The 13799-nt window shown below is 32.2% G+C and overlaps 1 protein-coding gene across 13 annotated transcripts in view; it reads left to right on the top strand.

Moving 5' to 3' along the window:
- LOC123537481 (potassium voltage-gated channel protein Shaw-like) overlaps positions 1 to 13799 on the top strand; it is a 47129-nt gene that overhangs the window by 20409 nt on the left and 12921 nt on the right. For 8 of the 13 annotated variants that reach the window (XM_045321205.2, XM_045321202.2, XM_053528830.1 and 5 more), the window contains exons 2-4: positions 11121 to 11290; positions 11604 to 12213; positions 13199 to 13501. In XM_045321205.2, coding sequence (XP_045177140.1) covers positions 11121 to 11290; positions 11604 to 12213; positions 13199 to 13501 — 1083 coding nt within the window. The remainder of the gene's footprint in view (positions 1 to 11120; positions 11291 to 11603; positions 12214 to 13198; positions 13502 to 13799) is intronic. The other 5 variants (XM_045321206.2, XM_045321204.2, XM_053528834.1 and 2 more) reach the window with 1 other exon arrangement.

Here is a 13799-nt window from a genome sequence, read left to right as displayed (position 1 = left end):
ATCTTTTCTGTAAAATGTTCGTTAAGATTATAAAATTGCCATTTTGCATTATATTTTCCCAAAGAACATGTTCGACATACTATACATGTTACGTAATAAAAACTTAATTTAGAAGTTGTTTGTGTACGAAGGGACCGTGTTACAAATGTTTAAAGTCGGTCTAAAGATTCATGAATGGTTTCCTTATCAATGTTTCCATTGACAATAAAAAACAAATTTCGATAAAGAAACAAATATGATAATTGCTTCTTACAGTAAACTGAATTTTGAATGAGCATATATGTGTATTATGGTAATACTGTGCTTATGCTAGTCACCCACACTAAAAAACAAAATGATTTAAGAAGTGTTGAAATTCAACAGCCCGTAGTCGCACTTCAGAAACACAATTCAGTTTTACTGATATCAAAAAATAAAAGTCATTTTGGTTTTATCAGATGTTAGCAATGATACGCAGACCATGTTTTTCAGACAAAGTCTGCTAAAAAATGTACAGAAAACACATCTATGTTTAAAACAATGACAAAGGACACAGCCTCTCTCAAGTGAAATCTCACAGCAGTATATGTATGGATAGATATGTAAATGATAAATATATCCCAGATAGAGTAAAACATTTAAACAACAATGTGAGTACTTTGGGACAGAAACACAAATACTACATGCCTCCTGTGTCTTTGACACTAATGAAATAATAAAAGCAACATGTATGATCCACACATTTATATCAATTTTATTCATGACTGTCTATAAAATAAACATTGTACCAATGATAAACTAACTGTCATCACTGTTGTCTGTGTACTATTTACACTGAAAATGTTTCTTCAAGTTTTTTCTTCTACAAACAGACTTATATAAAAATCACAAATAGTGCTTATCCTTGGAGAATAAAATAATAATTAAAGAAAATAATTAAAATGACCCTAAAACATGCAAGAACCTACCAACTACGAAGTTACAAAATTTAATCAGTGGAAGCCCATACAACCCCAAATGATCACATTGCAGTCTCTCACAGAATGGCAAGATATTGAACAGTCAAGGTGTTTCTTTGTAGTGTGAAATTCTAGTCATGTTTCAAACCAGTAAAATTAATTTAAGAAATCAAATTATTCTAAGTGAAATTTTAGTGTAAAACTCTTAGTGCAAAGCCGATTAAAGGTCAATGCCCTCGTACTTTGCAGGGTTAAGCCTGATTAGATGTAAGTTAGTACTGCACTACTTTACATGTTTAGTCTCTCCTTTGATGAAACAAATACGGCTTCTTGCATACAAGTTACACTTTCAGAAAAAAAAACGACACCAAGCTGATTAGTTATAAAACAGTTCAGAATATTTCTTTTGGATTCAATCGAAATGCTGGCTTTGTAAGTTTGATATGGACTGGCCATTCATTAGATAAGTAGATGTGGCGTTGACTATAAATGTAAATCATCCCAGCACATTCTGTTAGATATAAAATTGAATCATCATTTGTATTTATATATTTTCTGTTTCCCGTCTCTTTTTTTTTCGAAAATTTTCTGGCTGCTTTCTGGTAAACGGCATAAATCTGAAATGTTGAATCTTGCAGATAGGAATATCTTCCGTAATCTTCTAAACTGTATATCAATCTGGAAATCTGGCTGTATGTGGATTCATGATTCTATAATTTCAAAGGGCAGCAATAGGTATTACATATAGTAAATAACGACACATTTCTTAGTCTATTCTGTTTCAGTCCAACTTAATTTAATTTGCAATTCTGTAACATTTTTTCCACATAACTCCAAACTTTGGATGTTTCTGCCTGGTTCGTCAGTTTGCTTCATTACGCTACACTCTACTGTGGTGTTTAAAAATAACAACAAAGTAATCATTCTCTACAAATATTTTGAAACTTATTTTCATTCCTAATTTAATGACAGTTTCCAAGAACACTATTAATATGAAATGTAGCTAGCATTCAAAATGTAAAACCCTGTAATTATACGATGTAACTCATTGCAGACTTGGAGCGGTCTTCTGCGCATGCCCGAAAGTGATTATCAATTGTAGCGCACGGCAAAAATATGCATATTTTTGCATGTCCGCATGCATTTAGTGTACAATATGCATAAAATACTGACTAAAGATTAGGGTTAGTATCACCATGGTTACAAAATATATACATTTAAGTTATTTTCGTTCAAATTTAGTTAATCCGGTATGTACCGGAGTCTGTAATTTATACCGGCGCTCCAAGTCTGCATTGAGTCACAGTCGTAATTATATAGTTTGATTTAAGTTGAATGTTTTCTTTTCGATAAGCCGCTGCTATTGCGTTAGCGTTGGAATCTTTTTGCGAATAGTTTCTTAGTATAAGTAGGTCCATGAAGAACGGAAGCTTGCACTAAATCTTGTACAAGTTCGGGGATTTTTTAACAAGTTCTCTTGCATTTATTCTGAATTATTTCAATGACAGAATAATCAAGTTGAGAAAACATTGAGAAAACATTATGGCAACAACGAGACAAATAAAGTCGGGATTACAGGTTTTTGAACGAAAATAAGATATTAGATAAAATCTGACGTTGGTTTTTGATGGAAAGAAATAACACATTGCAATGTCTTTGAGTTTAAATGTTCTGCTCGACTGAAACATTGAATGTTGCAGACAAATTCATAAGTAAATGAATATTGTTGCAATGCTATACCTCATACTTTGATCATGCACTATATATATTTATAATTCGTATTCTGTTGTATGGACTATCTCAAGCTGAGCAAGAGGAATACTTTGATATTTTGATCAATTTCCATATATCTGTCTCACTTATTGCTCCACTCCATAGTAAAACATTCGAAACCAAACGAAGCAAGAAATCGCAATTTCTTAAGACAGATATTACGGTTTGTACTTAAACTTCGATCAAAAGACCGAAAAACAACTAAATGCATATATCAATTGTAGCTAACGAGAAAATTAAGTTCCAAAGTTTGGATTCAATATACAAGTTAAATAAACATAACGGTTTACAAAATTCAAAATGTGTATCACCTACGTTTTGTAAACTCACTTTTTATTAACATAATTTGTCCAGAATTTTTTTTTAATTTTGATTCTTCTAACATAATGTACATCTAACAACATGCTCAGTAAATCCTACTGTAATAAAACGTTCTTTATTCATATTAATAAAATGCATGAAAAGCACAGGTTAATACACATATTGTTAACATTGACTTAAATACATCAGTGTGTGAATACTATTGTAGCACATTGTTTTTTAATGATTGCTTTATGTAGATATAAAACAAAACATATAGACGGTTGCGAAATAAATCTTGGAAAGACTTCTATATAATTGTTTATTTCATGTAAAAGGGATATTGAATCCTTTCCAGATGTCGGTAACATTGGCAGAAACAACAGAATCACATGCAAGTGTGTTGCATAACGAAAATGAAATGTTGTATAAACAACACATTATCGGGCTCCATTGTAGCATATTTACTTTTGTCAGAAACATTAGTGCATTATGTAATTATATGCTTGTTTTTTTTGTGATGAAGTTGTATGAATGATATAGCCATTATTGGACTTCGGAATGAAAATAAAAATTGTGATCTAAATTTTTATAAGACATTTCATGATTAATCGCATATGTCTCCGTATGCAATGTCTCTATTAATCTTACCTAAAGACGTCATCGCGGGATTAATGCAAAAAGGTACTATAACCTTCTTTAATTATCAGCACTTGGTACCTTTTTGCTTTAACCCCGCGACATATCAGTTTGTGCTTTACTACTATGAGTATAAGCGCTAATCAGTAAAACTAGAGTGCAGTTGTATATAACAGTCAGATGTGATTGGGATCATGGAGACCATTTAATATCTTTGTGAAGCCGGTGCTAGGGGACATGAGAAATGATGCACATTTCCTTTCCTTTCTTGAAGAGACTCAACCAAACCGATTCTACTATTCAGTGGTATGGCTGTGTGTTATGCTTCTAAAAGATCTTACAGATATTTTCAATAAGTCTATTTTTATTTTGCTTGTTGCATTCGGATAGGTTTTATTGCTTGGCAAATCTATTTCTAGCATTTTAAAATGTTAAACAAAGTTTTATTCCACTTAAAAAACAATAAAATGCAGAACAAATTACTATCGAGTGTAGAAATAAATTGCAGTATGTTGATATGTGTTACAGAAATTCAAATATAATCTCAGATGCTAAAATATATTGCGAGGCTTTTTTCTTGTTAAATGAATTTTACTGTTTGACATTATATAGTAAAACGATATGTTCTTTAAATATATGTTTTAAAGCAAAGTGGTTTATATTATATACACGTACTCATACCAACATTACAGCAGGGTTTAGGAATGTGTTTTTACTATTTCTGAGCAAGTTTTCGTGGCATATTTTATTCAAATTTTCAAAATGTTTCATACAATCAATGCAGCTACTTTGTATACTGTTGCTAGTAGAAATAGGCATAAGGACCATTGAATTATTTTATTTTGCCTATTTCTATGTTTTTTCGATAAATGTTATTCCTTGTCGAGCTGTGTGTATATAATATTGAGTTTAATTTGAGCAGCATATTAAATTGAAGCCAGTTACGATTTGTAACGCTAAGTCACAAATCAATGTTTGACATCCCATGATAAAATAAGGTTAATGTTTTATTCTGCATAAAATTATAATTTATGTTCAATTTGCATGAAAATAACATATGTTTTCAGCTATTAATGACCCCAACACCTAAACTATTTCGGACAAAATTCTAAAATATCTTTTTTATTTTCCTTCCGTTTCTTGACTTTCTAACTTTGAGCAAGAGGAATGCAGTATGGTTTTGTTGGCTCTATTGAAGCAGTTTCTATCACACTGAATGCTGTAGACTATAGAGTTTCTCCAACAATCTTTAAAATCTTGAAATAATTAAATAAATTACAAAATATACCTGCACGGTAAACATGTTCATGGGCGTGTTTAAATTGTGTGTACGTTCTTATGGTATTTTAATTCAAATTTTCAATACATTTGTCACATCACATCAAATTGAAATGATTGCTTCCGTTCAAGTAGATAAATAGATATGATATAGAGTCACAAATAGGGGCGTGAAATATTTATGTGTAGTGCTTGAAAAAAAAACTTGAGCTATTAATGATCCAAAACGGCGGTTGTTTAGATAAAAGCACGAGAATTTCAGCACGAGAATTTCAGCATGAGTAATACACAATAGTTATTTTGGTAGTTTTCAAGCAACTTCAAAATATTTACAAGGTATATTGAATCTTGCAGGCAAGCTGGAGTATGGTTTATACGATATAACAGATTGGAAATCTTTCTGCATCGGAATGCATGATCTTCTTGAAGATTCAACATATACATTGCATTATTGCTCGCAAAACCATGTTCTGTGATTCTGCTGTCAGATATTCCTTTTGAAGTATCTGTGTAAAATCTGAAGAAAGAGAGATAATTGAACTCGCATTTATTTAAATGACTGAATTTAAGCTGAGCATTCTGTAAATTATTAAGTAGTGCTTTCGAAAAGTCCATTTCCTTGGATCTATGTGGTAGACCAGCATTCATTTTATGAAATTATGTATATTTTGTTACATGTACAGTTGCAGACTTTGGTGATGTTTGAATATTTTATAAATGGATCGGAAGTTTAAGTAACGCTGTCTATAATAGTAATATTAAGTTAAGAGGTAGATATTTCAGTACGAAGGGTTTTCTCAACGTTCAATTCGTTTGTTTCTGACCTTAAGATAAAATGTTTCCTCTGAAAGGATTTATGTAACTATGGTTTGTGCAAGTGGCACGGTTAACGTCGACGACTTCGAATCACATGCCCCTCATCCATGCATGAGGGTTCGAAATCTTGCTTTAGATGCAAAATTCTTTATATGAAGAAGCCAACCACCTGGGTTACGGAAGGTCGGTGATTCTACCATGATGTCCACATGTGATGATGTAATTGACTGGAAGGTCATTGGGATATTCCTTCACCATCAAGATCTGGAAAAGTCAATATAATTTATGACCAAAATTGTGTCAGAATTACTCCATTGTATAAACCAACAATAGCAAAAAACAAGTGACATGGTATTTGCTAACACGTAAACTGTAAATGTAGATATTTTGCATTTCATCCGGTCTGTTAAAGAGTAACACGGAGGTACCCATTCACATATCAATACAAACAAGAAATTCCTACCACTATCAGTTCTCTGATAACTGGTGTTTCCACATCATTAATCTATTACAGGTGATTTTAAATGACTGGCTTCCATTAAAATGGTCATTAGAGATACAATGTGTTTGGTGACACTTCATGACTTTTAACAAAAACAATTTTCTTTCGAGTTCACACATACTATAGAAACAGACTTTTAACATCATGTTATTGAGCTTTTTGGGGACGCTTGAGTAAATCTTTGTTTTCATTATTTACATTTCTTAAAAGCTTCATTTGCATGAGCAATTCATTCTAAGTACTGTCGTATTCCAATTTATAATGCCTTGGTTACAGCATGTGAATGCATACTATAGTTAAAAAGTATAGGCTTATAAGTATTTTTTGTAAATATAGTGCTTCAAAGAATAACACGTTATCATACATGTACCATGGAAAAGACCATTCAGACACATTTCACAACATTTTCGTTTTGTAATTGTGAAATATGTCGTCGGTACTTCTATATGTGTAGTTATAAAATGTAAGGAACTGTGCTAACGCATATTGCAACGGGTTTCCTACTTTTTTTCTTTTTTTTTCGATGTACTTTAGTCCTTCTCTTGATATCTGTGACATCAACAGCAACATTATAAACACCAGTAAGACAATTACAGACATCAAAAGAGAAAAACACACAGCATATTGTTATAATAAAGCAGAGATCATTTCTGACATTCATATGCAACAATCACATATATCCTAGCACAATGAAAAAAAAAGACATCGATCTGTATAGAAATCAGTGTTTAAGAAACTCCGATTAGTTAAAGAAAAACTTAAAATGCTTTAAGTGCATTTTTCAGTAGTTTTTAGGCAGTTCATGTGCTAATGCATTATTTTCTAATTGAAATGTTTTGAATCAAATCCAGGTATAACAGATCTATTAAGTCAATTTTGCAAAATTGAATTTTATATAAGGTTTTAGGTGTACTTAAACATAACTTTTTTTTACATATTTTTCATATTAAAGGGAGTTTATTTGAAATTTTTCATTTCAGAAATATTCCGGTAAAATGTTACTGTGATGTCTAGATAAGATATAATGTTTTTTGCCATAACTAATGTTTTGATTATTTCAACGTAAATTGCATTTATTTTATGGGTGTATTACAGGTTTAATACAATCATGAATGTGTGGTATTTCTTTCAAGAAAAAAGCTTTTAGCTCGCAAGTGCTATTTAACACCATTGTTATAAATGTATATAAAATATATCCTCTGAAATAGATATTTACGAATCAAAAGTTGGCGATTAGACCAAGCCTAATATGGGAAGTTGCAAAAACAAAACGCCCATTATCCTGCTAAATTATGAAATATATGTTACTTCTATTGCTAAGATTATACACTTGGCTGACATGTTAACAATTTTTTCTCTAAATATGGCCATAAGTGCCATTCATACTCATAAAGAAATTAAGATAATATTTAGAATGGTAATAATCAAACATTCATGTCATTCCTACACTGCATACTGTTTTTTGCAAACAGTACTTCGTAAAAATTCACACATGTTTATATGTTCATTGTCTGCATTAATTAATACACCTACATAAATGTCGGGCGCACGGTGACAGATTGGTTAAAGTCAATGACTTCTATACAGTTACATTTCTTCACTGTTGTTTTGCGTCTCATACTGATAGTCGTGCAAGGATGTCGTTTTGGCATGCGAAAGATTCATTATCAGAAATCACTTTAGCATTTTAGGCTTTGAACATTATAAGATGACCCATTTACTCGCTAAATAATTCAAGTGCTTTAAATGTTGCCTCGGTTTACAAAATGAACTATTTGATTTGAAAGCTCATTTTTTGAAAGAGGTATATAATTATATGACATACAGGAACAGAAGTGACTAACATGGTCTCTCTTTTGTCTTAAGAGGCAAAGAATTTCAAAATTGTATCAATGAAAACAAAAACATCTAAAATTTTCATATTATATCTATTGATTTCTTATATGATTTATACATTATCCCAAAACATTTTGGTCTGATATTGAGCGACCTTGTTCTTTACACGTATTTAATAATACTACCAAATGTTCTAATTAAAATAGTATCATTTCTTACATTTTCTGCGACATTATCTCAGCTGGGAGAAAACTTTAGCATTGCGTACTTCCATAATACCCTAATTAATGAAAACTAAGTTATGTTTACAGTATAATTTTTTTTAAAAAATCAGTCCAAAATATCTGTGTTGAAGTTATTCAGCGCTTAAAGAAATTTCTGTGAGCGAAACAATGAACATACATCTTTTCTGTTAAATGTACGTTAGAATTGTAAAATTTCACGTTTTGCATTACATTTTTCCCAAAAAAAAAGTTCGACATAGTACACGTTACGTGATAACGACTGAATTTAGGACTTGTTTGTATAAAAAGGCACTGTGTTGCAAATGTTTATAATTGGTCTAAAGAAAGGTTTTCTTATCAATGTTCCATTGGCAATAAGAAAACAACGTTCGATACATAAACAAATATGATAAATGCTTCCTACAGTTCCTGAATTTTGAATTAGCATATGTGTATTATGATAATAAACCTGTGCTTATGCTAGTCTCCCACGAAAAACAAAACAATTTAAGCAGTGTTGAAATTCAACATCCCGTAGTCGCACTTCAGAAACACTTTTCAGTTTTATTGAAACGAAAAAGAAGTCATTGGTTTTATCAGATGTAACGTATGATGTATGCAGACCGTGTTTTGCAGCCAAAGTCGGCAAAATACATGTACTACAGAAAATGCATGCATGTTTACAAGGACTAAGGACGCAGCCTCCCTCAAGTGAAACCTCACAGCAGTATATGTATGGATGTGTAAATGATACACATATGCCAAGAGTGAAAACAAAAAACAAAAATACACGAATGAAGACTAAGAGGACAACATAGATATGAACTTGGCTCTAAGTACAAAAATTCTTTAACAATATGAAACGATATCGGTCTTGCGCTACTTTAGATGTTTTGCAAACCTGAATGATTGCCGAACAGATTACAACAAATATCGGGACTTGTCATGACTATAACAAATGAGTTACCTTTTTGATATGCTTGTATTCTGTTTAGTTCGTTCTGTAGAAAATAGATTAACATCTATGCATTACCTCGAAACATCTTATCTCTTATTTGTAACGGTCGCGCTTCACGACTTTTATTTGTCTACCTGCAAAAATGTGAAAGCGATATTGCACGTAATTTGTACTATTTTTGGTTAGTAATTTAGATTTCTAAACGCAAAACAACGCAATAAAATAAATGACCTATGTATTTTTGTATTCACTTTCACTCGTACACCAAGTGCAATGATTCTCAAAGTAAAAGATCGCTTTTTTAAAATCACATGTTCTGTTATCATTTCACATGGTTGACCCAATAAAGTTCATAAATTTACAGATTTACACAGAGCGTGTGAATGTAATCTGACTAATTAATATATGACTGTTACAGTATATGAGGTTTTTTATAGTTGCAGTAATTTAAGGCCGTTTAACTCCTTACATGCTGTAAGAAATTTCAAACTTACAGATTTATAACCATATTCCTACAATCAATTTATCATAAGTAGTTTGTAGATATTTTTCCAGTCTTTTTTTTTTTTTTTTTTTGTTGTTTTTTCTTAATCTATGGAAGAAACTGAGGAAGAAACTGAGGACGCCTATAATGCATTTTTTTTTGTATTTAGGATTATTGAGTTCATTCAAGAAAATATTAACAGGATTCGATTACGTCGGTATTAGGGGGGGGGGGGGGGGGGGGGGGGTGCGTAAGAGCTGTTGCTCAAAAACAGATTGCTCCTGTTTTACTTGGAAAGTGCAACATCTAATAACCGATTATATAGGCGTTAAATTTTTAATCTTTACCGTCAGAAGAATAAATTAAACTATATATGTAATATTCTATATCGATATTAATTTGTCGACTTTTAAAGATATTTCCGTACGTCTCCATTGTGTTTGTGTATCCATGATATATAATGACGTCACATCACAGGCACAATTTCGCAGAGCGTAAGTGTCAATTGGATAAGAGGCTAAGAAGACTAAGACTTGTAAGAATAGCATAACACAAGGGTTCGAGCACCAACCAATACCTCAGGATTCCGCAGATATTGTTGCACGAGTATACGTGCTTTGACCCTACAAATTTCTTTAACTTCTGTCTGACGGTCATAATAAGTCGCTCCTTACTGCTTGGTGTTAAGTCGTATATCTGGTCATCTCGTTCCACATTCCATAACCTATTACGAACAAAAATAATTCAAACCTAATCTGCCGTAATGTTACTTAGTGGTGTTCTGTGCTTCTAAATGATCTTCTTATAGATTCTATTATAAAACCATCTGTTATGTACAAGTGGAAAGCAGTTTGAGTAACTGATTAATGACCTGCCAGTCCCTTCACAGACCATCTACATAATGGAATTTATCAATTTATCATAGTGAAAATGGATAGACAATTGACGAGCTTAACGTTGCGAAGAGCACAAGGAACCTAAGTACTATTTATTTCCACATATAATTAAACAAAAATGTCCAGATTCTTAAATTCAGGGCAATCAATAATAAGCATTTATTATAGAATTAAATGTTTTCACTAGTGAGCGTGAATTATGCTATAGGGAAGACAATGTATGTTATAATAGCTCCATTGTAGCCTAAACAAAGACATTATTGTCACGAGAGGAAGCCATCCAGCTACATGTAGCTTGGAGACACCCGCCAAGGCCTGAAATAATGCGCGGAACGGCCATTAATCAAACATTAAAACAGGGAGGCCGCCGAATAAATTTCATTGTGTCGGTGTAACTTTAAATTCAGCAAAACAAAAATAGTATATGTAAAAACTACGAGAACAATATTATCTTTTACTGTTATTATCTTCTTCAGGTGATGTTCATAGCAATGAATCTGATACGGAGTCATGCCATCTAGAGGACATTCGTGAAAAGTTTGGTATTATTGAAGAACACAGTCCGGAAAGTAAATCTTTTTGGACAAGATTTAAACCCCAGATGTGGAAACTGCTAGACGAGCCAACGTCATCAGTGCCTGCAAAGGTAGAGTATTAATATTCCGTAACAAAATCAGCTTGCAGCTTTTAAAAAAGTGATGTCTTGTTTTCCTTTGCAATTTAAAGGTTTGCTTTATATTTGATATTTCATGCTTTATTACCATTTTAGAGTTATATTATTTCTGTAAAATGATTTTAAGTAACAACATACAGACCTGCTCAAACTTAAAAAGCTGCTATAATATCATTTTATCTTTCCAATTACTAGTTATAAAAAAGATAATGCCCATTGAAAATTGTTTCACAAAATATCAGTTTTCAAGTTCTTTTTACCCTGAAATATTTTTCTTTTCTTTCAGATTTTTGCTTTTGTGTCTTTCACGTTTCTGATTGTATCCATAATGTCTTTCTGCCTCGAATCACATATCATGTTCCGAGAGACTGTGATCCCAAATATAAACATTTCCAAACTGACCGTCAGAGATAAGGAGGTTCTGACTAAACCCATGTTCTTTCTGGATATTATTGAATACATCTGTGTTTTCTTCTTCACCGTGGAAAATATTCTCAGAATTGTTTTCTGTCCGGATCGAAAACAATATTTAAAACAGGTTTTCAGTTGGATAGATATCAGTGTCGTCATTCCGTGTTACTTGTGTTTTATTATGCTCCTTGTGGATAGTGATATTCGAAGTTCTATCGCTTTTAGATTCATCAATGCTCTCAGACTTATAAGGATATTCCGGATTTTCAAACTGACAGTCCATGTGAGCGGACTGAAAATCCTTGGTCATACGATAAAAGCCAGTGCCAAGGAATTGTTGCTGTTGTTCTTAGTGTTGATAATTGGAGTTTTAATATTTGCGTGTTTGATTTATTATGCTGAACAAGTAGACGAGGCAGAAGTCAATTCCTTTTCAAATATTCCACGAGGATTTTGGTGGGCCGTTGTTACAATGACAACATTAGGTAAGTAATAACTCCATGTTCAACTTTGCTTAAGTGACACAAAAGCAAGTTTTTTATCGTTTACTATTATCTATAAATTCTTTGTTTATTTCTTCCAATTTCCAATACTGAGGGTAGAAACTATATTACGTCAAAGGCTTTTAGACAACAATGCACCACTTATAGAGTATCTAGTCAAATGAATCGAGTATATGTGTATATTTGTTTCAATAAATACGTTTTTTATCTACCCTTACCTATTATCTTTTGAAGACCACGTGTGGCAAAATAGCTTAAAAGTATACGATGTCAATATTTCACTAGAATATTTTATTCCAATATATTTACTGCAAAATTAATGTAGAAAGTCTTTGCGATATGCACATGTATCCAAAGCTTCATTCATAAATAAATGCCATACAATAACAGTCGATTATTTTTAAAATCCAGTTTTAAAGTGATAATGTGTTTAGCTGGAAGTGCAGCCCAACGTAAAGTAGTGGTTATGCATTAATTTGTTAATTTTATACTAAGGGTAAAATAGGACAGTGGAACTAACAACCAACACTGAATAAAATTAATCGTTTTATTGTAATATACCGACGTTTCGACTCTTAATTTTATGTGAACATAAATCGTTTCATTTTTTCTAAAACATCTGGTTCTAGAATCCCTTTCATTTGTAGAGCAAAAGCTTTTCATTTTAGAAATCTATAATATCGTTTTATATTTAAGATGTTTTGCAATGATTTCTTCAAGAAACTGTTAGGTGTAAAATGAATTTTTCTTACACATCAAAATTATGTTATGACCTACTTAAGATGGCTCAAAAAATATTTATTAAGTCTGCTGTTTGTTGAACAACATTCTTATTAAGTGAACGTGCAAATCATTTAAGTAGTGTGGTTTGTGTATGTTTTTCAGTTAGGTAAGATAATATGTGGTATGCCTAATGGTTATAATCAAATATGTTAACAATTTATTAATGTTTCAATTTCATTTTTAGGCTATGGTGATTTATATCCAAGAACTGCACTTGGTTATATTATCGGAACAGTATGTGCCGTTTGTGGTCTTCTTATGTTGTCATTACCAGTGCCTGTGATAGTTAGCAACTTTACACTTTACTACACACATGCTCAGGCACGACTTAAACTACCAAAGAAAGCAAAGAAACAAGCTCTGTTAAGTGCGGCAAATGCACTTGTTGACCCAGATGTTGCTGATACAATAAGTGAAGAGTCTACAGCAAACAAAAATAGCCTTCCTAGGACTAGCAGCGAGGACTCCGCCTTTGGTAGTTGTCCCGGTATAATTTTCTTACTAATCCATGCATGCTTTCCGTATAATTATAACCTGCTCTTTACATTCCGTAACTCTGTACATGGTGTATAATGTGCATGTTATTTTCATGTTCAGAATTAAACAGAATAAGAATAAGGTAAAGGTAAAGTTTCTTGTTTAACATGGGTAGTCGACGAAAGTCCCCACCTGAAATGGATGGAACAACTTATTTCCAGCCGAGCCCACGCAGGTGTCATCTTTACCTCCCCAGCATCCAGTCTAGGCCGATACTGCTGGAAACAATACCGACTTAAGTAAATCAC

The sequence above is a fragment of the Mercenaria mercenaria genome, chromosome 17 (assembly GCF_021730395.1).
Source record: "Mercenaria mercenaria strain notata chromosome 17, MADL_Memer_1, whole genome shotgun sequence".
NCBI lineage: Eukaryota > Metazoa > Mollusca > Bivalvia > Venerida > Veneridae > Mercenaria > Mercenaria mercenaria.
The sequence above is the reverse complement of the archived record's forward strand: the minus strand, read 5'-3'. Positions and strand labels throughout refer to the sequence as shown.